We start from the raw sequence: 27,696 nt of genomic DNA on the forward strand, positions 1-27,696 counted from the left end.
GCCATCTCATCCTCTGTCGTCCTCTTCTCTTCCTGCCCTCAATCTTTTCTAGCATCAGGGTCTTTTCAAGTGAGTCAGCTCTTTGCATCAGGTGGCCAAAGGATTGGAGTTTCAGCTTCAACATCAGTCCTTCTAATGAACACCCAGGACTGATCTCCTTTAGGATGGACTGGTTGGATCTCCTTGTAGTCCAAGGGACTCTCAAGAGTCTTCTCCAGCACCACAGTTCGAAAGCATCAACTCTTCTGCACTCAGCTTTCTTTATAGTTCAATTCTAACATCCATATATGACCATACATCACCATACATGATCAGTCATAGGTAGGCAGTTTTTATTTTGGCATTTAAAGTGAGACTTTCTCAGCATTCCTGCTCTTCCATGTTTTAGAATTAAGATTGCAGCCTATTTTGGGTGAGGAATTCTTGCCTTTTGCCAGTAGAAGTAGATGTCTGTGGAGTGTTGGTATAGAATCTTGGGCCCATACAGATACCAATACCTCTTGCAGAGGGGCTTCATTATTTCAACTGTTCAGTTAGTTCAATTATTTCTCCAGAAACCATAATTCTTTGGGTGTTGGAAACAAAAGGATTTGTTGCTTCTCCTCCAGTAGCTTGAGACTTTTGATTTGTAAAACAAAAGGGTCTGGGAAATCAGGCAGGACATCTTGAATGTCTCCCAGTAGATGGTATTCACCTCATGTACACCAGCTCCATCAAATGAGTCTCTCACCCTGCCCACAATCTTTCTATCTTTCTTCTGAATACTTAGTGAAGGGTCAGGAGAAAGAGCTTGCAAGTATGTTTGATCCAGAGTCTTGATCCAGGGTCTTAGCTGTTTCAAACTGACCAGTCAACACTTGGCCATCAAGAATTTTTTTGAAATTTTAGCTAAATTCTTCTTATCGACCTGTGCTAACAAGAACAGTATCACCTCCTCTTCACTGTACCAAGTGTGAAACTTTTTGTATCCCGTTTCTTTCTGAAGGGATTTGTTCTTCTTCCAAATTCTGATTACTTGGATGCCATGAGAAGACCTGTGCAATAAAAGTTATGATTTTTTTTAAAAAAATTTTTGACTTTTTCTTATTACTAGGGTGAAAGTGATATTTTTGTAGCTTTATATTTCCTAGGTAAAAGCAGAAAGCCAAGGCTATAGAGATGAAATGAAATGAATATAGTTGTTTTTTTTTTTTTGTGATTGACTGTCAGTCTGACTGATTTTAATAAAATTCTTGATTCACATACAGCTTGCCTTTTTGTTTTTTTTTTTTCCATAGAACTTTTTTTTTTTTAATTTTAAAATCTTTAATTCTTACATGAGTTCCCAAACATGAACCCCCCTCCCACCTCCCTCCCCATAACATCTCAGTGGGTCATCCCCATGCACCAACCCCAAGCATGCTGTATCCTGCATCAGACATAGACTGACAATTCAATTCTTACATGATAGTATACATGATAGAATGCCATTCTCCAAAATCATCCCACCCTCTCCCTCTCCCTCTGAGTCCAAAAGTCCGTTATACACAGCTGTGTCTTTTTTCCTGTCTTGCATACAGGGTCGTCATTGCCATCTTTCTAAATTCCATATATATGTGTTAGTATACTGTATTGGTGTTTTTCTTTCTGGCTTACTTCACTCTGTATAATCGGCTCCAGTTTCATCCATCTCATCAGAACTGATTCAAATGAATTCTTTTTAACGGCTGAGTAATACTCCATTGTGTATATGTACCAAAGCTTTCTTATCCATTCATCTGCTGATGGACATCTAGGTTGTTTCCATGTCCTGGCTATTATAAACAGTGCTGCGATGAACACTGGGGTACATGTGTCTCTTTCAATTCTGGTTTCCTCGGTGTGTATGCCCAGCAGTGGGATTGCTGAGTCATAAGGTAGTTCTATTTGCAGTTTTTTAAGGAATCTCCACACTGTTCTCCATAGTGGCTGTACTAGTTTGCATTCCCACCAACAGTGTAGGAGGGTTCCCTTTTCTCCACACCCTCTCCAGCATTTATTGCTTGCAGATTTTTGGATCGCAGCCATTCTGACTGGTGTGAAGTGGTACCACATTGTGGTCTTGATTTGCATTTCTCTGTTATTGAGTGATGTTGAGCATCTTTTCATGTGTTTGTTAGCCATCCGTATGTCTTCTTTGGAGAAATGTCTATTTAGTTCTTTGGCCCATTTTTTGATTGGGTCGTTTATTTTTCTGGAATTGAGCTGCAGGAGTTGCTTGTATATTTTTGAGATTAGTTGTTTGTCAGTTGCTTCATTTGCTATTATTTTCTCCCATTCAGAAGGCTGTCTTTTCACCTTGCTTATAGTTTCCTTGGTTGTGCAGAAGCTTTTAATTTTAATTAGATCCCATTTGTTTATTTTTGCTTTTATTTCCAGAATTCTGGGAGGTGGATCATAGAGGATCCTGCTGTGATTTATGTCTGAGAGTGTTTTTCCTATGTTTTCCTCTAGGAGTTTTATAGTTTCTGGTCTTCCATTTAGATCTTTAATCCATTTTGAGTTTATTTTTGTGTGCAGTGTTAGAAAGTGATCTAGTTTCATTCTTTTACAAGTGGTTGACCAGTTTTCCCAGCACCACTTGTTAAAGAGATTGTCTTTACTCCATTGTATATTCTTGCCTCCTTTGTCAAAGATAAGGTGTCCATATGTGTGAGGATTTATCTCTGGGCTTTCTATTTTGTTCCATTGATCTATATGTCTGTCTTTGTGCCAGTACCATACTGTTTTGATGACTGTGGCTTTGTAGTAGACCCTGAAGTCAGGCAAGCTGATTCCTCCAGTTCCATTCTTCTTTCTCAAGATTGCTTTGGCAATTCGAGGTTTTTTGTATTTCCATACAAATCTTGAAATTATTTGTTCTAGTTCTGTGAAAAATATGGCTGGTAGCTTGATAGGGATTGCAGTGAATTTGTAAATTGCTTTGGGTAGTATACTCATTTTCACTATATTGATTCTTCCAATCCATGAACATGGTATATTTCTCCATCTCTTAGTGTTCTCTTTGATTTCTTTCATCAGTGTTTTATAGTTTTCTATATATAGGTCTTTAGTTTCTTTGGGTAGATATATTCCTAAGTATTTTATTCTTTTTGTTGCAATGGTGAATGGAATTGTTTCAATTTCTTTTTCTACTTTCTCATTATTAGTGTATAGGAATGCAAGGGATTTCTGTGTGTTGATTTTATATCCTGCAACTTTACTATATTCATTGAATAGCTCTAGTAATTTTCTGGTGGAGTCTTTAGGGTTTTCCATGTAGAGGATCATGTCGTCTGCAAACAGTGAGAGTTTTACTTCTTCTTTTCCAATTTGGATTCCTTTTATTTCTTTTTCTGCTCTGATTGCTGTGGCCAAAACTTCCAGAACTATGTTGAATAGTAGCAGTGAAAGTGGGCACCCTTTTCTTGTTCCTGACTTTAGGGGAAATGCTTTCAATTTTTCACCATTGAGGATAATGTTTGCTGTGGGTTTGTCATATATAGCTTTTATTATGTTGAGGTATGTTCCTTCTATTCCTGCTTTCTGGAGCATTTTTATCATAAATGGATGTTGAATTTTGTCAAAGGCCTTCTCTGCATCTATTGAGATAATCATATGGTTTTTATTTTTCAATTTGTTAATGTGGTGAATTACATTGATTGATTTGCGGATATTGAAGAATCCTTGCATCCCTGGGATAAAGCCCACTTGGTCATGGTGTATGATCTTTTTAATGTGTTGTTGGATTCTGATTGCTAGAATTCTGTTGAGGATTTTTGCATCTATGTTCATCAGTGATATTGGCCTGTAGTTTTCATTTTTTGTGACATCTTTGTCAGGTTTTGGTATTAGGGTGATGGTGGCCTCATAGAATGAGTTTGGAAGTTTACCTTCCTCTTCAATTTTCTGGAAGAGTTTGAGTAGGATAGGTTTTAGCTCTTCTCGAAATTTTTGGTAGAATTCAGCTGTGAAGCCGTCTGGACCTGGGCTTTTGTTTGCTGGAAGATTTCTGATTACAGTTTCAATTTCCGTGCTTGTGATGGGTCTGTTAAGATTTTCTATTTCTTCCTGGTTCAGTTTTGGAAAGTTGTACTTTTCTAAGAATTTGTCCATTTCTTCCACGTTGTCCATTTTATTGGCATATAACTGCTGATAGTAGTCTCTTATGATCCTTTGTATTTCTGTGTTGTCTGTTGTGATCTCTCCATTTTCATTTCTAATTTTATTGATTTGATTTTTCTCTCTTTGCTTCTTGATGAGTCTGGCTAGTGGTTTGTCAATTTTATTTATCCTTTCAAAGAAACAGCTTTTGGCTTTGTTGATTTTTGCTATGGTTTCTTTTGTTTCTTTAGCATTTATTTCTGCCCTAATTTTTAAGATTTCTTTCCTTCTACTAACTCTGGGGTTCTCCAATTCTTCCTTTTCTAGTTGCTTTAGTTGTAGAGTTAGGTTATTTATTTGACTTTTTTCTTGTTTCTTGAGGTATGCCTGTATTGCTATGAACTTTCCTCTTAGCACTGCTTTTATAGTGTCCCACAGGTTTTGGGTTGTTGTGTTTTCATTTTCATTAGTTCCTATGCATATTTTGATTTCTTTTTTGATTTCTTCTGTGATTTGTTGGTTATTCAGAAGTGTGTTGTTCAACCTCCATATGTTGGAATTTTTAGTAGTTTTTCTCCTGTAATTGAGATCTAATCTTAATGCATTATGGTCAGAAAAGATGCTTGGAATGATTTCGATTTTTTTGAATTTATCAAGTTTAGATTTATGGCCCAGGATGTGATCTATCCTGGAGAAGGTTCCATGAGCACTTGAAAAAAAGGTGAAATTCGTTGTTTTGGGGTGAAATGTCCTATAGATATCAATTAGGTCTAACTGATCTAATGTATCATTTAAAGTTTGCGTTTCTTTGTTAATTTTCTGTTTAGTTGATCTGTCCATAGGTGTGAGTGGGGTATTAAAGTCTCCCACTATTATTGTGTTATTGTTGATTTCCCCTTTCACACTTGTTAGCATTTGTCTTACATATTGCGGTGCTCCTATATTGGGTGCATATATATTTATAATTGTTATATCTTCTTCTTGGATTGATCCTTTGATCATTATGTAGTGGCCTTCTTTGTCTCTTTTCACAGCCTTTGTTTTAAAGTCTATTTTATCGGATATGAGTATTGCCACTCCTGCTTTCTTTTGGTCTCTATTTGCGTGGTATATCTTTTTCCAGCCCTTCACTTTCAGTCTGTATGTGTCCCTTGTTTTGAGGTGGGTCTCTTGTAAGCAGCATATAGAGGGGTCTTGTTTTTGTATCCATTCGGCCAGTCTTTGCCTTTTGGTTGGGGCGTTCAACCCATTTACATTTACATTTACAGGTAATTATTGATAAGTATGATCCAGTTACCATTTACTTTATTGTTTTGGATTTGGGTTTATACACCCTTTTTGTGTTTCCTGTCTAGAGAATATCCTTTAGAATCTGTTGGAGAGCTGGTTTGGTGGTGCTGAATTCTCTCAGCTTTTGCTTGTCTGTAAAGCTTTTGATTTCTCCTTCGTATTTGAATGAGATCCTTGGTGGGTACAGTAATCTGGGCTGTAGGTTATTGTCTTTCATCACTTTAAGTATGTCTTGCCATTCCCTCCTGGCCTGAAGAGTTTCTATTGAAAGATCAGCTGTTATCCTTATGGGAATCCCCTTGTGTGTTATTTGTTGTTTTTCCCTTGCTGCTTTTAATATTTGTTCTTTGTGTTTGATCTTTGTTAATTTGATTAATATGTGTCTTGGGGTGTTTCGCCTTGGGTTTATCCTATTTGGAACTCTCTGTGTTTCTTGGACTTGGGAGATTATTTCCTTCCCCATTTTAGGGAAGTTTTCAACTATTATCTCCTCAAGGATTTTCTCATGATCTTTCTTTTTGTCTTCTTCTTCTGGGACTCCTATAATTCGAATGTTGGAGCGTTTCATATTGTCTTGGAGGTCTCTGAGATTGTCTTCATTTCTTTTAATTCGTTTTTCTTGTTTCCTCTCTGAATCATTTATTTCTACCATTCTATCTTCTATTTCACTAATCCTATCTTCTGCCTCCGTTATTCTACTATTTGTTGCCTCCAGAGTGTTTCTGATCTCATTTATTGCATTATTCATTATATTTTGACTCTTTTTTATTTCTTCTAGGTCCTTGTTAAACCTTTCTTGCATCTTCTCAATCCTTGTCTCTAGGCTATTTATCTGTGATTCCATTTTGATTTCAAGATTTTGGATCATTTTCACTATCAATATTTGGAATTCCTTCTCAGGTAGATTCCCTACTTCTTGCTCTTTTGTTTGGTTTGGTGGGCAACTCTCCTGTTCCTTTACCTGCTGAGTATTCCTCTGTCTCTTCATCTTGGTTATATTGCTGCATTTGGGGTGGCCTTTTTATATTCTGTTATTTGTGGAGTTCCCTTTATTATGGAGCTTCCTCACTGTGGGTGGGGTTCTATCAGTGGCTTGTCAAGGTTTCCTGGTTAGGGAGGCTTGTGTTGGAGTTCTGGTGGGTGGAGCTGGGTTTCTTCTCTCTGGAGTGCAGTGGAGTGACCAGTAATGGGTTATGAGACATCAAAGGTTTTGGAATAATTTTGAGCTGCCTGTATATTGAAGCTCAGGGGAGTGTTCCTGTGTTGCTGGAGAATTTGAGCGGTATGTCTTGTTTTGGAACTTGTTGGCCCTTGGGTGGAGCTTGGTTTCAGTGTAGGTATGAAGGCCTTTGATGAGCTCCTATTGCTTAATGTTCCCTGAATTGAAGAGTTCTCTAATGTTTTCAGGCTTTGGATTTAAGCCTCCTGCTTCTGGTTTTCAGTTTTATTTTTACAGTAGCCTCTAGACTTCTCCATCTATACAGCACCGATGATAAAACATCTAGGTTAAAGATGAAAAGTTTCTCCGCATTGAGGGACACTCAGAGAGGTTCACTGAGTTACAAGGAGAAGAGAAGATGGAGGGGGTAGTTAGAGATAACTGGAATGAGATGCGGTGAGATTGAAAGAGGAGAGAGCAAGGTAGCCAGTAGTCAGTTCCTAATGTGCACTCTATAGTCTGGACCGCTCAGAGGTATTTACGGAGTTATACGGGGAAGAGGAGAGGGAGGAAGTAGACAGAGGTGACCAGGAGGATAAGAGAGAGGAATGAGAAGGAGAGAGACAAATCCTGCCAGTAACCAGTTCCTTAGGTGTTCTCCACCGTCTGGAACACACAGAGATTCACAGAGTTGGATAGAGAAGAGATGGGGGAGAAAAGAGACAGAGGCCACCTGGTGGAGAAAAAGGAGAGTCCAAAGGAGAAGAGAGTGGTCAAGCCAGTAATCTCGCTCTCAGGTAAACTTGGGTAGTGAAGTTTGGGTTTTTAAATGTACAAAATTGACAACAAAAACCCTAAGAGCAAAGATTAAAAATCTAGAGTAGAGGTTGGATTTTCAAAAATACAATATTAAAGAAAAGAAGGAGAAGGAAAAAGGAGGAAAGAAAGATAGAAAAAAAAAACAAGAATTATTAAAAAACAAACAAACAAACACACACACAAAAAACAAACAAAAAAAAACCCCAAAAAACAAAAAACCACTGAGAACCATCCAAAGGCTATATATTGTTTGCCTTAAAAAAAAAAAAAAATTCTTTTTTTTTTAAATAGTAATAGTAGGTTATAGTAATAAAAATTAGAGAAGAAATGACTTAACAATTAAAAAAAAAGGTTAGAAAAAAAAAGAAAAAAGAAGAAAAAAAGGAATGATTTTAAAAATAGTAAAAATATATCTGGCCCTTCTCTGATGTTTTGGGCCGTGTGGGATCACTTCCAAGGTGGTTCCCTCTGTTTAACTTCTTCCGTTTGCTGGTTTTTTAGACTCACTAGTTCAGTCGCGCTGTGGGGAGGGGGGAGAGGGGATGCTGCAAACAAATAGCACTGTCGTGTGCACACAGTGTCTCCGCCCCGCTTGACCTGTCCCTTCTCGCAGCGCACAAACCGCTCCGGCTCTACGATGCTCAGCCGGGAACCGTCTGGGGCCGGCCCTAGGCTGCGTGCACTTCCCCGGTCCAAGCCGCTCAGGTTCGGCGCTCAGGCAGCCCTCAGAGGCACAGATTCGGCTGGGACTGTGCTTTGTACCCTTCCCAGGTCCGAGTAGCTCAGGACTTTGGCGAGCGTGATCGCCGCGGCTTGTCACCTTTTCTGCCGCTGCTGCTCAGCTTTCTGGGTGGACCACTGGCGTCCCCCGTGGGGCAGATTGTGACTGTCCAGCACCCCCCCAGAAGTCTTAGCAAAGAAGCCTGCTTGCAGTTAGGTAAGTAAAGTCTCTCCGGGTCTGCAATTGCCCCTTTCCAGCCCTTATGGCTCTGGCTGCCTGTCCCTGGCGGGGGATGGTCTGCCGCCGGCTTTTTCCGTTCCGTCCTTTGTTCTGTGCTCTGTCCTGGCGGTGTCTTATGTTTGAGCTTTTCGAGCGGTAGCTATCACACAGTCTGGTTTGCTAGCGCAAGTTAGATCGTTCTGGTTGCGCGTGGGGCGTTCCTGCCCGATTCTTACAAAGCACTGCAGCCCGCGCCTCCCGCGCGTCCCTGCCCTGCCCCCACTTCCCAATGGCGGATGCAGGCGTCTGTGCTGCTTTTCCACTGGGGGAGTTACTGTTGGGCTTGTAATCTCTTGGTCTTAATTATTTCTTTATTTTTCCTTCCTGTTATGTTGCCCTCTGTGTTTCCAAGGCTCTCCACAGACTCGGCAGGGAGAGTGTTTCCTGGTGTTTGGAAACCTCTCTTCTTAAAATTCCCTTCCCGGGACGGGCTTCCCTTCCCAGGACGGAGCTCCCTCCCCACCTCCTTTGTCTCCTTTTTCATCTTTTATATTTTTTCCTACCTGTTTTTGAAGACAATGGTCTGCTTTTCTGGTTGCCTGATGTCCTCTGCCAGCCTACAGAAGTTGTTTTGTGGAGTTTGCTCGGCGTTGAAATGTTCTTTTGAGGAATTTGTGAGGGAGAAAGTGGTCTTCCCGTCCTATTCCTCCGCCATCTTTTGCAGCTCTCCGAATATAGTTTTTTTAATTGATCTTTTTTTTTAAAAAAAACAAAACAAATTTCTTTATTTTAATTGGAGGTTAATTACTTTACAATATTGTATTGATTTTGCCACACATCAACATGAATCTGCCACAAGTATACACATGTTCCCCATCCTGAACCTCCCTCCCACCTCCCTCCCTGTACCATCCCTCTGGGTCATCCCAGTGCACCAGTCCCAAGCATCCAGTATCATGCATCGAACCTGCACTGGCTATTCATTTCATATATGATATTATACATGTTTCAATGTCATTCTCCCAAATCATCCCACCCTCTTCCTCTCCCACAGAGTCCAAAAGACTGTTCTATACATCTGTGTCTCTTTTTTTGTCTGGCATACAGTGTTATAATTACCATCTTTCTAAATTCCATATATATGCATTAATATACTGTATTGGTGTTTTTCTTTCTGGCTTGCTTCACTCTGTATAGTAGGCTCCAGTTTCATCCACCTCATTAGAACTGATTCAAATGTATTTCTTTTAATGGCTCAGTAATACTCCATTGTGTATATGTACCACAACTTTCTTATCCATTCATCTGCTGATGGACATTTAGGTTGCTTCCATGTCCTGGCTATTAGAAACAGTATTGCGATGAACATTAGGGTACAAGTGTCTCTTTCAATTCTGGTTTCCTCGGTGTGTATGCCCAGCAGTGGGATTGGTGTGTCATAAGGCAGTTCTATTTCCAGTCTTTTAAGGAATCTCCACACTGTTCTCCATAGTGGCTGTACTAGTTTGCATTCCCACCAACAGTGTAAGAGGGTACCCTTTTCTCCACATCCTCTCCAGCATTTATTGCTTATAGACTTTTGGATCACAGCCATTCTTACTAGCTTGAAATGGTACCTCATTGTGGTTTTGATTTGCATTTCTCTGTTATTGAGTGATGTTGAGCATCTTTTCATGTGTTTGTTAGCCATCTGTATGTCTTCTTTGGAGAAATGTCTATTTAGTTCTTTGGCCCATTTTTTGATTGGGTCATTTATTTTTCTGGAATTGAGCTGCAGGGGTTGTTTGTACATTTTTGAGACTAGTTATTTGTCAGTTGCTTCATTTTCTATTATATTCTCCCATTCTGAAGGCTGTCTTTTCACCTTGCTTATAGTTTCTTTTGTTGTGCAGAAGATTTTAAATTTAATTAGGTCCCATTTGTTTATTTTTGCTTTTATTTCCAGTATTCTGGGAGGTGGATTATAGAGGATCCTGCTGTGATGTATGTCGGAGAGTGTTTTGCCTATGTTCTCCTCTAGGAGTTTTATAGTTTCTGGTCTTCCATTTAGATCTTTAATCCATTTTGAGTTTATTTTTGTGTATAGTGTTAGAAAGTGTTCTAGTTTCATTCTTTTATGACCACTTTTCCCAGCACCACTTGTTAAGGAGATTGTCTTCAATCCATTGTATATTCTTGCCTCCTTTGTCAAAGATAAGGTGTCCATATGTGTGTGGATTTATCTCTGGGCTTTCTATTTTGTTCCATTGATCTATATTCTGTCTTTGTGTCAGTACCATACTGTCTTGATGACTGTGGCTTTGTAATAGAGCCTGAAGTCAGGCAGGTTGATTCCTTCATTTCCATTCATCTTTTTCAAGATTGCTTTGGATATTTGAGGCTTTTTGTATTTCCATACAAATTGTGAAATTATTTGTTCTAGCTCTGTGAAAAATACCATTGGTGTAATCATATGGTTTTTATTTTTCAATTTGTTAATGTGGTGTATTACATTGATTGATTTGCAGATATTGAAGGATCCTTGCATCCCTGGGATAAAGCCCACTTGGTCATGGTGTATGATGTTTCTAATGTGTAGTTGGATTTTGATTGCTAGAATTTTGTTAAGGATTTTTGTATCTATGTTCATCAGTGATATTGGCCTGTAGTTTTCTTTTTTTGTGGCATCTTTGTCAGGTTTTGGTATTAGGGTGATGGTGGCCTCATAGAATGAGTTTGGAAGTTTACCTTCCTCTGCAATTTTCTGGAAGAGTTTGGGTAGGATAGGTGTTAGCTCTTTTCAAAATTTTTGGTAGAATTCAGCTGTGAAGCCGTCTGGACCTGGGCTTTTGTTTGCTGGAAGATTTCTGATTACAGTTTCAATTTCCATGCTTGTGATGGGTCTGTTAAGATTTTCTATTTCTTCCTGGTTCAGTTTTGGAAAGTTGTACTTTTCTAAGAATTTGTCTATTTCTTCCACATTGTCTGTTTTACTGACATATAACTGCTGATAGTAGTCTCTTATGATCCTTTTTATTTCTGTGTTGTCTGTTGTGATCTCTCTATTTCCATTTCTAATTTTATTGATTTTATTTTTCTCCCTTTGTTTCTTGATGAGTCTGGCTAATGGTTTGTCAATTTTATTTATCCTTTCAAAGAACCAGCTTTTGGCTTTGTTGATTCTTGCTATGGTCTCTTTTGTTCTCTTGAATTTATTTCTGCCCTAATTTTTAAGATTTCTTCCCTTCTACTAACTCTGGGGTTATCCATTTCTTCCTTTTATAGTTGCTTTAGGTATAGAGTGAAGTTATTTATTTTACTTTTTTCTTGTTTCTTGATGTATGCCTGTATTGCTATGAACTTTCCCCTTAGCATTGCTTTTACAGTGTCCAACAGGTTTTGGGTTGTTGTGTTTTCATTTTCATTTGTTTCTATGCATATTTTGATTTCTTTTTTGATTTCTTCTGTGATTTGTTGGTTATTCAGCAGCGTGTTGTTCAGCCTCCATATTTTGGATTTTTAAAATAGTTTTTCTCCTATAATTGAGATCTGATCTTACTGCATTATGGTCAGAAAAGATGCTTGGAATGATTTCAATTTTTTTTAATTTACCAAGGCTAGATTTATGGCCCAGGATGTGATCTATCCTATTGAGCTCTTGTTACTGGATATGCAATAAGCAATTTGTAAACATTTATTCTTATTGACTAAAAAAAGCAAAATATGAGAGCTATGAGTTGTTTTATTTGGGGAAATATGAGGATAGGACCTAGGATAGTTCTGAGAAACTGTTTTAAAGAGGCAGGGAAAAAGTCAGTATATATGTTATTTTGGTAAAGGGAGAAATATATGCAATCAAGTACATGTTTTTCCAAAAGATTTATACTAATCTCATGAAGCTTCTGCTAGGCATGAGAAACAGTTGTCACCATGAAGGATTTTAGTGCTTTTCCAGATATGAGGAGATATAAGAATTGGGCTCATGAAATCAGCTCCTGAGAATATCTAGGTATCTGAAGCCCTGTGCTACGAGCTATCCCCTGAACACAGAGCACCTTATTTCTGCTCTCTACCTTGAACTCCTCCAGGGGGTGTGGAAAGTCAGCAACTGCAGCAGCACATAATCTTATTCTTGTCGAGGAAGATGGCAAGCACCCATGGCATGTGCCAATTTGTAATTGACATTCTCAACTTCACAGCAGCATCAAATGTTAGGTATTGTTGTTTCCATTTTATATATGAAACAATTGGCTTCCCTCCCGCCCCACCCCCCCCCCCCCCCCCCCCCCCCCGGCCGCCCCACCGAAGTTAGAGAAGCAAATGCCTAAACAAGGATGTACACTTAGTTCTGTCTGAGTCTAAGGCTGATTTAATACTTGTTGCCTCTGGAACCAAAGAGTGTAGAAAGACAAAGTGAAGGCATTTACAAAAACAACCATGTAACAGTGGCTATTTTATACTTTGGTGAACTGATGTGAACAGCTGGCTCATTGGAAAAGACCCTGATGCTGGGAAAGACTGAGGGCAGGAGGTAAAGGGAGTGACAGATGATGAGATAGCTGGATGGCATCACTGACTTGATGGACACGAGTTTGGGTATATAGCATTGCCAATTCAATGGACATGAACTTGGGAAAACTCTGGGAGATGGTGAGGTATAGGGAAGTCTGGCATACTTCAGCCCATGGAATTGTGAAGAGTCAGACACAACTTGGTGACTGAACAACAACAGTGGCATAAATCCTATTATGGAGGTACACATAGTTCAGTTCAGTTCAGTCGTTCAGTCGTGTCCGACTCTTTGCAACCCCATGAATCGCAGCACACCAGGCCTCACAGGACATAGTAAATAAAAAAGAGGGATCTCTAAACTGAGATAATCAGGAATGTATACCCAAAGATATGATTTCTACAATCCAACTATCATCCTTATTGGATGAGTAGGAATTAGGCACAAATGGACAGATGATATATGCCATACTTTGTGCCCACTCAGCTTCTTTTGAATATCTTCCTACATTTATTTTCCATAATATGTTTCCCTAAAGTGGAAGCCAGTGTTTGGTTTCCCTGTCTCCCTAGGGTGCAAAAGGAAGAAGAGAACCAAGTTGTCACCTAAAACCACCAGTTAGATATTCATGCCTGAAATTTTAATTGGAAGGAGGTCATACTTAATGCTTATTTCCTGAGAAGGTAACAGAATATGCTGGGAGGCACCTCATCTTCAGAGGCAGTTGAAACAGAAGTCCTAACAACAGTGTCCCTTGTCCAGTGTCCTTGTTCTGATATATGTGTCCACTGGTGGTTAGGGGCAGGTCAGAGATATAATTTATGCGTTATTCCTGGCTGCTTTTCCTTCAGGTCTGACTCTCTGTGTTTCCCAGAAGTTCTGTGAATTCTCTAGTATTTATTAATAAATTCACTTTTTGCTTAACTGGATGAAAGTGGTTCTTTTGGTTAGGAATCCTTTCTGAAACAGACACATTTCAGATAGAAGTAATAATTGGCAAAACTTAAAAGGGAAAGAACATGAAGTATTCTGAAAACAAGCTGTTAGAGTAATTTGGTGTTAATGGAATGAAGTGTAGATAAGAGAACATACCAGAGATATTTATAGGCCTCAGAGAATGGACACTGAGTTATTTTAATCAGGAAGGTGATAGGATCATATTTATGTTTTGGAAAATTCTCTCTGGCAGCCACATATAAAATGTACTAAGGAAGATATAAGTGAGAAATGAAGCAAGGAAACCTAATAGGATACAACTGTAGTAGTAACAGTGAGAGACTGAGTCTTTGATTAAGTCAGCCATTGTATGGATGAAGAGCATGGAACAGAGTAAGGAGATATTTAGAGTATGCAAGAAAGTTAAGATGTCGATTAATTATATGTGAGAATGATGAAGAAAAGCATTCTGGAATCAATCCCATTTTTTTAATTTGGGAAATGAGATAAATGCTAGTGCCACTCACTGAGACAGGGGATATAAAAGGAGGTACGAATGTAGAGCGAAAGTTTGATAAGTTGCAATTAAGTCAAAAAGAGCTAACCACTAGAAAATTGGATAAGTGAGGCTGGAATGAAAGATAAGGATTTCTGAGCTAATAAACAGATGTTTATGGACATCTTAATGATGGTGAAATCAGCTGGGTGATTTATGTCATGAGAAGAAAAGGGAAGAGGCTACAACACAACCCTGGGTAATATAAACAGGTTTGATTGGAGGTAATAAGGAACATAAAATAGAATGAGAAAGAATAAACAGGGGATTAAGGGAAAACTATATAGAGAGATTAATAAGGGGAAAAAGGTCACTCTTTTCAGTGACCAGGGTATGAAAGAAAGGAGAGAATTGAGTCATTATCTGGAGGAAGATGGGAAGGTAAATGATCTTAAGGTCTGCTACATGTCTATTAGTATAGGTGACTTAACATAGAGTAAAAGAACTGCAGAGCCAAGGCTTCCATACATTGACCTTGAAGTTGTTCAAGATGATAATAGAACTTGGAAAAAAGAATAAGCCAAATGCCATAGTCCTTGATGAGGCAATGACAGAGAAATCAGCAGACAAAATGGCTAAGTAGGCAGCCCATTGTGACAGCATGTTTACATGATATACACTTCAAAGAGGAAGGGTTTTTTATGCATGGGAGAAGATGTGTAATTGTAAGGGTTGCCATTCTTTTTCCTTCTAGGGTCCATTGCTCTATGTAGACTGATATTATTAAGATATTGGGCAGTGCTCTGGGGAGAGACTGTAGCTGTCAGGAGTTTCCTGACTTTCTAATGAGGATGCTAAGAAGAAGGATGGCAAAGTCAGGGAGAGGGGGAAAACAGTGATAAGATGAATGGAAATATGAGAAGCGCAAGATAATGTAGGAAGGAAAATGTGGAATGAGAGAGAGAGAGTCTATTGGGATAACTTCTTGTGACAGAGAATGGCATGGATGTAGGCCTAGTGGGTTGAACATTTCAACAGAAGCTCAAGTCAAAGTATCAGAAGTTCCTGTACACATCTAACACCCAAAGATCTGGAAGCTTTGACTTTGTCTGATGGTGGTCTTAAAAGATCAATGATGCTAATAGACTTTTATTGTATTTAGAGTTAGAAACAGAATATTGTTGGGAAGGATGACATTAAGAAAGTCTCAGACAGAATTAATCAACCCTCACATTTAAAAAGTTTAAAACAGCACCAGTTTTCAGTGACTAATGTCAATCTCAAGATGGAGACAGATATGGTCTAAATTATTTCTAATACCTTCTTTGTTAGAAAACATTGAAAGCATTCACATTTATGCAGAAAATTAGCTAAGGAGCTGGCAGAAGTTTCTGTATAGGCAATGATCATGAATATCTTTAATTGGTCTTCACTCATTAATTCCTTTTTTCATTTAGTCAGTCAGTTCGATCAATCATATATTGAAACAGTGATTGCCAGTGACACAGATTTCAGCCATTACTTGAAGCAAGTATAAACAGTGTGCCATTTTCAATTAGTGTCTATTGAACTGAGTGCAATAAAGTGGTTCTCCTGAGGACTTTATATCTTTCAAATGTGGTCATCATGTACTTGCTGATGTAGTTTCAAAATTGGCTTTTCCTAATATGTTCAGGAAGCTCTGCCCTAGATGGTGATCATGCTTGCTTGCTTGGTAACTGAGTTCTTAGCTTTATAGAACTAAGAGTTTCAACTTAAGTGTTTTTAAACAACATTTGCTAGTTTTATAGCACTTCCTCAGATTGGAGTCCAGACAGATATCACTTTTTAATAAAGCCAAATTAAAAATTTTGTTTTTGGCAAAATTATTCTATAAAAAATACAGAAATTCAACTATATAATAGGATTATTAATATAGAAATATTACTTTTAAATGTACACAACTAATTCACTCAGTGACTTAAATGAAAGCTACTTTTAGAAGTATGGCTAAAACCTTAATTATCTATGACAATTTCTCTAACTAAACAAATTATTCCACAAATAGATAAAATTACATGGAATACCTTCCCATCTGGTCATAAAATTTATCAGATCATCTCTTTTTTTAGCGTGGTAGACAGTGAAGTAGACAATGTCATGAAATCAGCCAAATTTTACTCTTCTTTTTAACTCACGGTATACTTAATACACATTGTTAATGAGAAAAAGACTGTTAATGAGGAAAGATGTCTTTTCTGTTTCTACTAAATTAATTTGAATCAATTCAATTCAGTTCATTCATTCAACAAATATTTATTAAGCACCTACAATATGCCAGGCACTGTGCTGGGTGCTGGGGATACAACTGTGAACAAGATAGACACAGTCCCTGCCCTCAAAGGGCTTACAGTCTAGTAGTTAAACAGACAAGTACACAGGCAATTACAATGCAGTATGGTAAGTGCTGTGATAGTGACGAAACATCAAAAGGGCACCTAGCTCAGTCTCATAGGCAGGGACTGGGAGACAGTCATGGAAATCTTCCCATGACAGGTAAAATATGATTTGAGTACTGAAGGATGAGCACTAGTTAGTCAGGCAAAGAGAAGATAGGAAAGTGTTATAGATTGAGGAAATAGTAAATGCAGTAAATAGCAGTGTCCCTGCTTCTGAGGTTTTTCATGGGTAGCAGAGGTTGGGTAGGGGGTGAGAGGGTTCATGGAAGAAATAAGTAAGGGTCAGGTTATAAAGTGACTCATTTGCTTTGCTCAAGAGCTTGCAATTTTTCCTGAGGGAACTCTGTGTGTATGTGTGTATGTGTGTGCACACGCATGTGTGTGCCTGCGCTATCAGATTTGCACTTTTTAGGATTGCTTTTACTGCAGCACAAAAATTGAATGGGGGATGGGAATCTTGAGAATTGAAGCAAGGTGATCAGTCTTTCACCTTTTCCAATTTTATCTTCCATGATATCACACCCATTTCTCTCCAGCCCTTCCTGTTGCATACACTCTTTAAACAGTCCATTGACAAGCTATGTATTGGGTCATCGCTCACCTATAAGGCTTTCAACACCTATGAAACTCAACTTATCCTTCAAGGCCAAACTTTCAAAATCATCTTATCTTGTGCTTTCTGCCAAGATCTCTAAGTGTTGCGATGTTTGTCTATGTTGTACTTATTATTTCAAATGATCTAAGCTTTCTTTTGAACTGTTAATTTAATCCCTACATAACTAAAAAGGTGATTTTTGTAAATAATCATGTATAATTTTTTTTCACAATTTTCAATTGAAAATAAAGACTAATTCTTCATATGTTTTCTACCACAAACTGATTAGTGCCTTCAAATGATTTAAACAAAAAATGGGAATGTGGAGAGAAGCTCAAGAGACATTATCTTATGCAGCAAAATAGAGCCAAGTAAAATTTCAGTATGTAATTATCGGGTATGTTGTTATTATGACAATGATTAAATTCCCCAATTCAAACGTTCCATCTTTGACAATTTAACTGCTAATGAGGCAAAGATCTGTGTAAAAAATTAGCTTACTATGCAAAAATAATAAGGGCTAGCTACATTTTCCCATATGGCCTACAGTTTACTTTTACTATCCCACCTATAGGCTCATAATTTCTCAAATAATTTTTATAATGATAAGAAAAAACTTTAAGCTTTGTAAATATTGTAAGAATGTAAATATTGTTTATTCTTTTTGGTGGGTACAAAAACCACAATTTTGTACACAGAACAAGATTATAAATAATATTGATAACATGAATGACCCATAGTATCTTCTGATTCTACATTGTAGACTGATGATTTTATGTTAATGTTGTCTTCATTTTGTTCCTGGTAGTGAGACAAATGCAATCTGTGGACACTGACTCATGTGACAGAGTGAAGGTTACAGCAAACAAAATGACCAACAACTTTTATATTAAAAAAGTCTCTGAAGTTTATTACAGTGATGGCATTTATTTCAATTATTGCAATGTATTGTCCCTAAGATGGTTAGAAAAAAGAATTGTGTTGTCCTCTACTGAATTTATGTCAGTTAAAAAGCAAGCATGTTTCAGTATTTGTTTTCTCCAAAGTAAGTGTAATTACTTCCTTTAAGTTTTTTTTCCACAGGATTTACATGTTTGTTTATTATTTCTTGTCAGAGTATAGTGATTTGTTTTCTCAGCTGGATAGTCTTCCATTGAATATATGGGTGTTCTGGAGATACCGGTTAGCATATTCATTGACTTCTATAACTATTTTATGCCTTGAAGTGAAGACTGAGGCCTTTCTGAGCAAGAACTTCACACTTTGATGTGCTAACTTGCATGTCTGATTAGTTTTTAAGTCCACTCAAGTGAAATTTGTTGCTGTTGATACACCCATCCCAGCTCCCCCCACCCCCGACCCCCACTACCCGAAAAAAATCTAAATTGTGAGTTTTCCTGATATAAAATCTGAGTTTGGGTTTTCGAGCTGAGCTCATGCACACGTTGCTGATGTTTAGCGCCTTAGGACGAACTTCCCGCTCTCAGCCAAAGGATTGTTTGAGCGAAGACCTGCGCTTAGCCTGTCCCTCAGGGCTGCGTTTCCATCAGTCACAAACAGTTTAATTAAGGCACTCAATTATTTTTTTGGTTTTTATGGAAGGTCCGATGCAATGACAGCCAATCCTGAACTTTGTCTAATTGTAGTTCCAGTGTGTACAGCCTTAGGGCAGTCAGGTGTCAAGACGCGACCGTTTTCACCCACACTCCCAGTGATGGATAATCTGGCTTTGTTTCTTATGGCTTCAGAAAAGGTCAGCTGGGTTGCATGGAAAGGAAACAGAAAGAATGCAGAGTGTTACAATATTTCTGTCTTTTCAGCAAAATATGACACAACAAACACCAAAATATCAATAATTAGACATCTGCATTTTTCCCCATATTCTTTTGGTCATATTAAAACTACTTTTCACAGGAAAAAGAAACTCAACGACCTGGAAGAATAAATCACTCTAGAGTTACTTGTCCTATTTAAGAACTAATTTTCTAAAATCCTGCAAGATTTTGTTTGGCAAATCTGGGCAGGACACATCTTTTAACTTGCTGCACTTTACACCCTAGTATTTCCAGTTGAACTTAGAAGGTCCCTTAGGTTTGACAACAATCTTTCTTTGTATCTTTTCTTTTTTCTGTTAGAAAATATCTTAACAGTTAAATGATTGTACTCTTAAAATCATGATGAATTGTCTAAGGGAACTCTATGTAGACTATTTATAACAGATCTTCCTGTTTATAGAACACAGATCTAGCCACAGATGCTTTCACTCATTCACTACAGCTGCTATAGACAGCTATAGAAAGGCAAATCAGTCACATAAAGTTCATTCTATGCCTATAATGGAAGTTAAGGCTCATATTTCAAGAAGCTTTAACTGCTTAAAGGAAAGTGCACTGTTTCAATGCTTCATGAATGGTCATCACTGGGAAACTTCGCAGGTTGATGTTATGGGGTCAGGTCTTTGAAATCCTCATTATATTCTTGCTCTGTCATATTAGGTAGCAGGTAATAATACTACACTGAGAAGAAACAGGCATCATTATTATTGAAATCTACTGACTGTTCATTCATGCCTTTAAATTCTTTCTAGTTGCTGAGTTTCAATGTTATTTGTTGTAGTTTAGATCATAATTTTCTCATAATTCATATTGTATCTTAATTCCTTGCTGTGAATTTAAGTTTACCCAGTTCTTTTGGAAATTCTATCCTTGTATTTATTCCACCTTGTACCTTAAATATTAGAATAATGATATATTAAATATGAAATAAAAGTTGGATTAAAAATGTTATAATGTAAAGGTTTAATGATCATTTGCCCTAATTTCAGAAACTTGAAGTCAAAATGCTACTGACATATCTATGATAAACACCAAGGTCATTATTATAGTTTGCCTTCAGTGAACAATCTCAAAAATTAAAATCTATCTTTATAATCAGGAGTCAGGAGACAATCTCTACAGAAACTACTCATCACTAAATTAAAACAAACCAAGCAAGATGGCAGTCTGAATTTGTTTCTTCAGATTCCTTTTCAACATTTAATATTAAGTAAAACAATCATGTAAAAAATCTATTAGTTTTGGTTTTTTTTTGAAGAGAGAATTTAGTATTTAGTAATACTAATTAATACATAATAAAAGCATTGTGACTTTTAAGGAGATTTGTCATAAAATCTGTTTCTTCCTTTTATTTTCTTGATTGTCTTTATAAGGAAATGAAAATATCAAAAATGGGAAGGATTCCATATCCTCTCAAGTAATCTGTCCTTCTCTGTAGATTAATGCAATTGAGTGCTGATAATTCTGCCAACTGCTTATTCTCTCTTTAAATCTTTGTGTTCTTAGTTCTCAGCATTGTTATATTCTACATTTAAATCTCCTGCTTCTTACATAAAATGTCATTTCTGTTCATCTTTATGTAGCCTTACTGAGACTACTCAAACTACAAAACTTTCTTATAAATTTATAATATAGTCTGAGTCTGGTTGGATTGTTGTGGCAATGGCTGTAAATTTATTTATGTGTTTCCTTGAGGGATAATTACTTTTAGAATAAACATTCAGATTTTGTTTTTGAAATTCTGACACTAAATATTATCTAAATTATCAGTCATTTTCATAATTATGCTCAGTAGAATTTTTGAAAGGAAAAAGCCATATAATATAGGAGTGCAATTAAAAACACTTACTCTCAAATCTCTACAAGTGCATATCATTTAATTTGCTCTGAATACTATTAAGTCTTTCCTATGAGAATGCACATCTCTTTTGAGCAATTCCCCAGGACTTTGTATTAAACTGTAATATGTGAGCATTTCTAGAATTTTTCTAGATTGCATTTGGTATGCTAAAGGAAAATTTTAAAAATATATTTTATGAAATTCATCACAGAATGAAGTCCAAATAATTGGCTCTAAAAACTTGTCACATATTATTTTTCTGTTTGGAAAAAAATCTCTCCTCAGTTATGTAAATATTAAGATGAAATCATTACTGTAATGACTAAGAAACCTTGATCTTATCAGTTTGCTTTTCTGCTATTAGAAAAGACATGCTTTAAACATTCTAATCTGAGTGAATTGACAATTTCATGATCAATTCTTCCACAAAATTTGGAAAGAAAAATACTTTGGGCTTGTCTATGTGCAATTGTACTCAGTCACTATTCTATTTGTAGATTATGGATAAAAGCAATTAGATCTTGATGTAAAGAAATAGCTTTTGTTCTTTGCTTTAAGATACTAACAAGTATTTCAGTAGCCTTTTTTGGGCTGTGCCACCTGGCCTGCGGTATCCTGTGAAAACTTGGACTGCTAATCACTAGGCAGTAGGCTACCAGGGAACATGCTCAATAGCTTTTTAAAATAAATAAATATAAAAATTGAGCACATTTATCTGGCATAACTTCAGGTGTACTTCTTATTCTTAGAAAAATTCTATTGGGTTTGACTCTAGGATACCTCAGGCACTAAATGTCTCTTGTGGGTTCAAATTTTCATTTATCATTATAACCAGAATGGCTCTTATATACAGTTTCAGAAAATGGGTTTTAGAGGCCTGATTTTAAGAAAAGCAACAACAAATGCTTCCAAGTCTTATTTTAAATTCATTTTCTATCATCAAGGGGAAAAAGTACTGGACATTTAGAATCTTAAAAAATGAACTTCATCCTGTGTTTCACTGAATGCTTATAATTTTTTTATTGTCACATGGTGAGAAGATGTAAGTGAGACTGATCTGGCTCACTCAAAAGCAGTTGAAATGAAAACAAAAGTCAATAAAACTCACTGTAAGTTTTATTTTTATTGTGTCTCTCCTAAAGAAAATATATTGCTGACATTTTTGATGGAAAAATTGCCTAAAATGTTTATTCACCTCAGTGATGTTGTGAAAATGAAAATTGAATTTCATCTAATAAATGTGAATTGTAGTCAATAGTCTAATGGTCACTCCTGCCTAAAGGTCTGGTTCAAGGACTGCTGCCAGATGAACAAACATCGGGGTTTCCCTCTAAAAATATAGAAAGATGGCTAATGTAAAAGAAACCAGAAGAAGAGCTTAAACTCACCAAGTGTTTACTATGTGCCCTGGAGATTTTACATGTATTTTCTCAGAAAACAACACACCCTTATCAAAATAGGCAACTGTCTAGGCTTTGATAATTTGAAAAAATTTTATGCTTATTTTGTTAGCATTAGATTATTCCAGAGAAAAGTCTGTTCTGTGTACAAGAAAATTCAGATCTAATTTCAAATTTCTCCCAATTTTCAGATAGAATATACTATTTAAATAATTTTACAGAGCAATTCTGGAGGTTTACTTTTGTCTTTCAAACCCTTTCAATGCAGATATCTATTGGTAACATAAAGTTTTGAACAGTACATCTGCAGCCAAAGAAAACTGAACCACTTTGCACTGAAGTTTTCAAAAATATAAAGCTCTAAATTAGAAGCAAGCAGTACCATCACTGGACAGACAGGTCACAACACTCCATTTACAGAAGGCATCACCCACTCACTGTAGTGGCCCTACGTCCTACCCCTAAATTTTAATACTTTCGGTTCCATATACGTTGTAACCTTCTCTATAGGTTGCTAAATTCTGGGTATTCTGCGAGGAAGTTGGGTTAAAAGTCTGTGCACTCTTTGCCACCTTCATTCTCTTCGCTTCTGCCCTGGACTTGTAACAGAACTCTATCAAAGCCACCAGCATTGCCAAGCCCAAGCCGCCAACCAGAATGTAGAAGACGCCTGCTACGTTGCTCAGGCTCAAGGCACTCGTCTTGTCCTGGGGGGATAAAGACATCTCAGTTAACTGTGGAAAGTCACATCCAGAAGGTGAAAGAACACATGAAATCCAAACAGCTAATTAAAGTCAATTTAATTTAGCCTGAAATTATTTAACTTGTATAAGTCACTAGTGTAACACTATGAATTTAAACATAAAGCTTATAGTTCTTGAGAGAAATGAAATTATGATGATAACCAATAAATTGTATATAATTACATTCAATAAAATCTGTAACATTTTATCATTGTTAACTGTATAAAGAAGAGCACTATACTTAACCATATATAAGCATAGGGTAGCAGAAGTGGGCTTATTATTGTTAAGTTTGAAAATGACATGCTTAAAACCCAATTGCATGAGAAGGGAAACTGTTTTCCCTTTCCTTCCATTAGAACATTTTTAATGTTTGATGTTTCTCTTCAACAAAGCTAACTTCATGTTTCCTACTTAAAGAAGTAAGGGACTTTAAGCTAGCAGTTTCACATCTTGTTTATCATGAATTCATCAAATATATGCAAATAATGTAGGTACATGTTATTTATTCGTTTAGTCACATATTTTGGGGAAATCTGTTGGAAAGTGGCACTTTAACATATTATATACTATTTAGGAATAACTATGTATGCAGCACATTGGTAACTTTAAGAAAATATACAAATTTTTCCATGATCAATTGAAAAAGAAGCCATTTGTGGACAGAGTGAAAACTATTTTTATTGATTTTAAAATATGATTCTATTTCACTTTAAAATGCTTATTCAGTTAATATTTTAAACATGTATTCTCCAGAGCTTTCATATACATATTATTTTATAATAAATTCAGAAATAGTCAAGCATATTATTGGAAGATATTAAAATTATAACAATAATTCATATTTTTAATAAATTGTAAATCTATATTATATAAAATTATTTGAGTAGGTATTTTAGGTTGACTACCTAAAGAATGCCCTGTGGCCATCATCTTCTCAGTTGTGTGTCTTGTGTAAACTTAATTAGTTTTATTAGGAGAATGTTTAACTTAAGTATTATGTACACTATATCCACTTAGCCATGATATCAACTGATTAGAGCAAAAATTTAGGATAACTTCATTTTAAAAATTAAGTACTTGTGCTTTTCTGACTTTACATAAGGGTTTGAAATAGCTTTTTCATTATGTGGACAAGCTTGTCTCATTCCACTCTGGTTCAAAGGCAGACAGAAATGATTAAAACACAGGGAGATGCTTGAAAAGAGATCAGTTAATATTACTTTATCTCTTTCTTAAATTAACTGACGTTTTCCTATATAGGTAACTCACTTATTTAATGTCATAGGGTAGCTAATAGATTTTTTCTTTCTACAAGAAGATACAGAAAATATATTTCAAAAATCCTCAACCATGGCTTTCAAGCATTACATCCTATTAATTTATGCATGTATTTAGATTCACTGATAAACTGTTACAGTTTGTTTTTTAAATGAAAACATAACTGTAACACTATTTTCATTTGTACTCAGAATCAGACTTATAACTTCATGTATTGTTCTAAAAATAATTGATATAAGATCTCTGCATGAATGAAATCTTAGAAGTTGAGGGTGTTATTCATTAACATTGATTTATTAAAATAATTTTGATAGAACAGAGTTGGAAAATTTAACTCTGTTTATCTGTCAGAACGAAAATATAACAGACCATCTTCAAACTAAAGTGGAATGATTGGCAAAACAATGACAAAAGACTGAACTTCTGAAAAAGAAACATTTAATATTTAAAATTTTCTTTCTGTAGAAAACTAGTGACCAATTTCCCATTTCCTGTTTTGAGAATACATCAGTTCTTGAAATAACAGATTTGATGTTCTTTGCCTCCAAAACAAACGAAAATCAAACCTGAAAGCACTACTGTTATTAGTGGTACGTATATTTGAGAATAATACAGGAATTTTATTTTTTCTATATTTTTACAGTTAATTTAAGTTTATTTAAAAGCCTTAATATTGGGGAGCAGTTTGCAATTTTCTGAAAAGATTATCCCTGTGGCTTAAATTATTGCATTAGTTTCTAGTCTAGATAGGTATAGAGAAACATTTAGTTTTTACTGTTTCCATATACTCTTGACAATTGCTCCCATTTACTGCTTTGTGAACACAAGAGGAGGCCCCGAACTGCAGTGACTGACCTTGCTTCCAGAGTCCTTGGGTCCACATTCACCTTTATCGTACCACCATTTGTTTTTCAGCTTGTCTAAGACGCCTGCCTCACTGAGTTTCAAAACGGCAAGGTTTACAGGAGTTCTTCACGTGGAAAATAACATAAATAACATTATATATGTTATTTTATGTTATTCAAGTAAAACTACATTAGAATCGCATGGCAAAGTGACAGAGCAGAGGCCACAGTAGATGTTATGTCTTGTACTGTAGGCCCAGGTTTCGAATCAGACATAAAACTGGGGCCTGCTCCATCGCTTTAGGTAACAGGCACATACTGCTAGGGAGGATTTTTAAACAAAATGTATGCAATTACTGTGAATCCAAAACTATTAGCCTGGATTGGGTTTCTTCATCATTTTCAATTTTCCCACCATAAATGTAGAGTCATTCAAAATCTAGAATCTCTTCAAAAGTGGCTATAGGTTGACAGACTTAAAAAAATAGAAGCTAGATAGGACTGGTTTCTTGCAGGCAACATTATTCTGCTAATGAAATTTTGCTTTATGCTTTAAAAGTACAGATACTGTAAGTATCCATCATTAAATTGACTCCTCTGCCACTCTCATCCAAGACCTAATTTAAAGAGGAGGGTGATTCTGATTCAAGTGTTACTGACACAGAGCTACCTCATGCAGAGGAAAGTCCTTATAAGACAAATATGTAAATCATTATTTTAAAGTGTAAGCCAGTGCTGATATTTTCCTTCTGAATTACAGTATTTAACTTAAATATCATCAGAAATAATTTTCATCTATCTTAAATCTATCATATGAATATATTCTGAAGAGCAGTGACTATTTTATACTCTATAAATTTTTACCAACAAATATAGATTAGGGATAACCAAGATTTTTATAAATAGACAGACTCTTCATGCTATGAAATTCCTTTTCTTTTTTCTATCGTCCTTGAGTCCTTCAATACTAAATATTATACAAGGAGTCTGAGAGAGGAAATGTTCACTGGTCGGTCAGTATGAGTGTTCTGAGGAATCTAAGAATTCTTCTTTCATTCCCATGTTAACCTCTGTGTGTAGAATAAAGGCTAAGGAGATGGATGGCAAGCAGTAAAACATAGGACCTTCTGTTTTTATTATAACAATAGATATTATTATTCTGTTTTTGTGGTTGTTTGGTTTTCATTTCTTTTTGCTTTTTACAAACATTCAAAGAGAGACTGCTTGCATTCCTCTTGACATTTTTAAGGCTGCCACAGTCATTTTGTCTGGCTGTATCACCTAATGCCTCACTTCTAGGAAATGTTGGATCCATTTGGAGAAACACAGTATATATCTATTTGGTTACAAGGAAATTAATTCCACAAACCTATCTACACAACTAGGTAAGGCAGTAATAATGATGCTGATGATGATTCCTAACACTTACTGAACACTTACTGTGTATCAAAGGACTATTAAAAGCATTTTACATGTTTAGTTGCTATTATCACCTGAGGAAATCAAAACACAGAAAGGTTAACTCATCTAGGCACATCTAGGAAGGAGCTGAATCAGGGTTTGTAATGGTCTAGTTTCATAGCTGTGTAATTAAAAATATTAACAACAGAAGACTCAAGAAATAGGGATTTCTGGTTTGTTGAGTTTTCTGATTAACAGTTAAACTAAAATTCACTTTTTTAAGGTATTGTTGGTTCTGAAAAAAGTTTCTAAAGTATATTTTTCTTTTCAGTTATATGGTTTTTTAATTCAACTTAATTTTTGTACCAATGTTATAAGATCTTACAAGGTTTATTGTTCGATTTAAAAATATGCAATTGCCACATTCCTAGACTATTATATTACTTTTTTGTATTAAAATCTAACAGCATGATTTAAAACTTTGTACTAAAAACTGAGTTTGGGGGTGGGGTGAGGTGAGGATTATGAATAACTGGAGTCCTTGGTTAGCCCCAGTTAATCTAGATTTTACTATCTATAACCTCCCCACATCCACATACATCTACTGCTTCCATTTATTAAGTGATTGTTATAAAACCACACCTGAGTGTTGGTTGGTGAACTGTGAACTTCGAGAATAGAAGATATATATCATTCATCTTTGTAAAATATTTACAAGGGTATATGACTTCGGTTAGGTGCTCTATAAAATTATTACATCTGAATTATTTTGAATCCAGGACAAGCACTGTTTAAAACTGATACTAAGGGGTTTTTGGTCATCAAGCTAGCCTACTAAAGCCTTTTTAACACGTGTACAGAGTACATTATTGGAGTAGGAAATGGCATCCCATTCCAGTGTTCTTGCCTGGAAAATCCTATGGACAAAGGAGCCTGGCAGGCTACAGTCCTTGGGGGCACAAGGAGTCGGACATGACTTAAGGGACTGAGCACGCAAGCATAGAGTACATTATATTAACCCACATTGCACTTCTTGAATGGGTTGTGGTGGGAAGAGGAAGATTTAATGCTGAAAAGAGAAGGAAACT

The 27,696-nt window shown here is 36.3% G+C and overlaps 1 protein-coding gene across 2 annotated transcripts in view; it reads right to left on the reverse strand.

Annotated features, from left to right (window-relative positions):
* Window positions 1-18,856: 18,856 nt before the first annotated feature.
* GRIA4 (glutamate ionotropic receptor AMPA type subunit 4) overlaps window positions 18,857-27,696 on the reverse strand; it is a 630,202-nt gene continuing 621,362 nt past the window's right edge. Inside the window, exons 14-16 of one of the 2 annotated variants that reach the window (XM_068988895.1) lie at window positions 25,218-25,332; window positions 22,911-23,045; window positions 18,857-19,021 (exon numbers count right to left, since the gene is read on the reverse strand). In XM_068988895.1, the coding sequence (XP_068844996.1) occupies window positions 18,857-19,021; window positions 22,911-23,045; window positions 25,218-25,332 (415 nt within the window). The remainder of the gene's footprint in view (window positions 19,022-22,910; window positions 23,046-25,217; window positions 25,333-27,696) is intronic. The other variant, XM_068988896.1, reaches the window with a different exon arrangement.

The sequence above is a fragment of the Capricornis sumatraensis genome, chromosome 16 (assembly GCF_032405125.1).
Source record: "Capricornis sumatraensis isolate serow.1 chromosome 16, serow.2, whole genome shotgun sequence".
NCBI classification, from domain to species: Eukaryota; Metazoa; Chordata; class Mammalia; order Artiodactyla; family Bovidae; genus Capricornis; species Capricornis sumatraensis.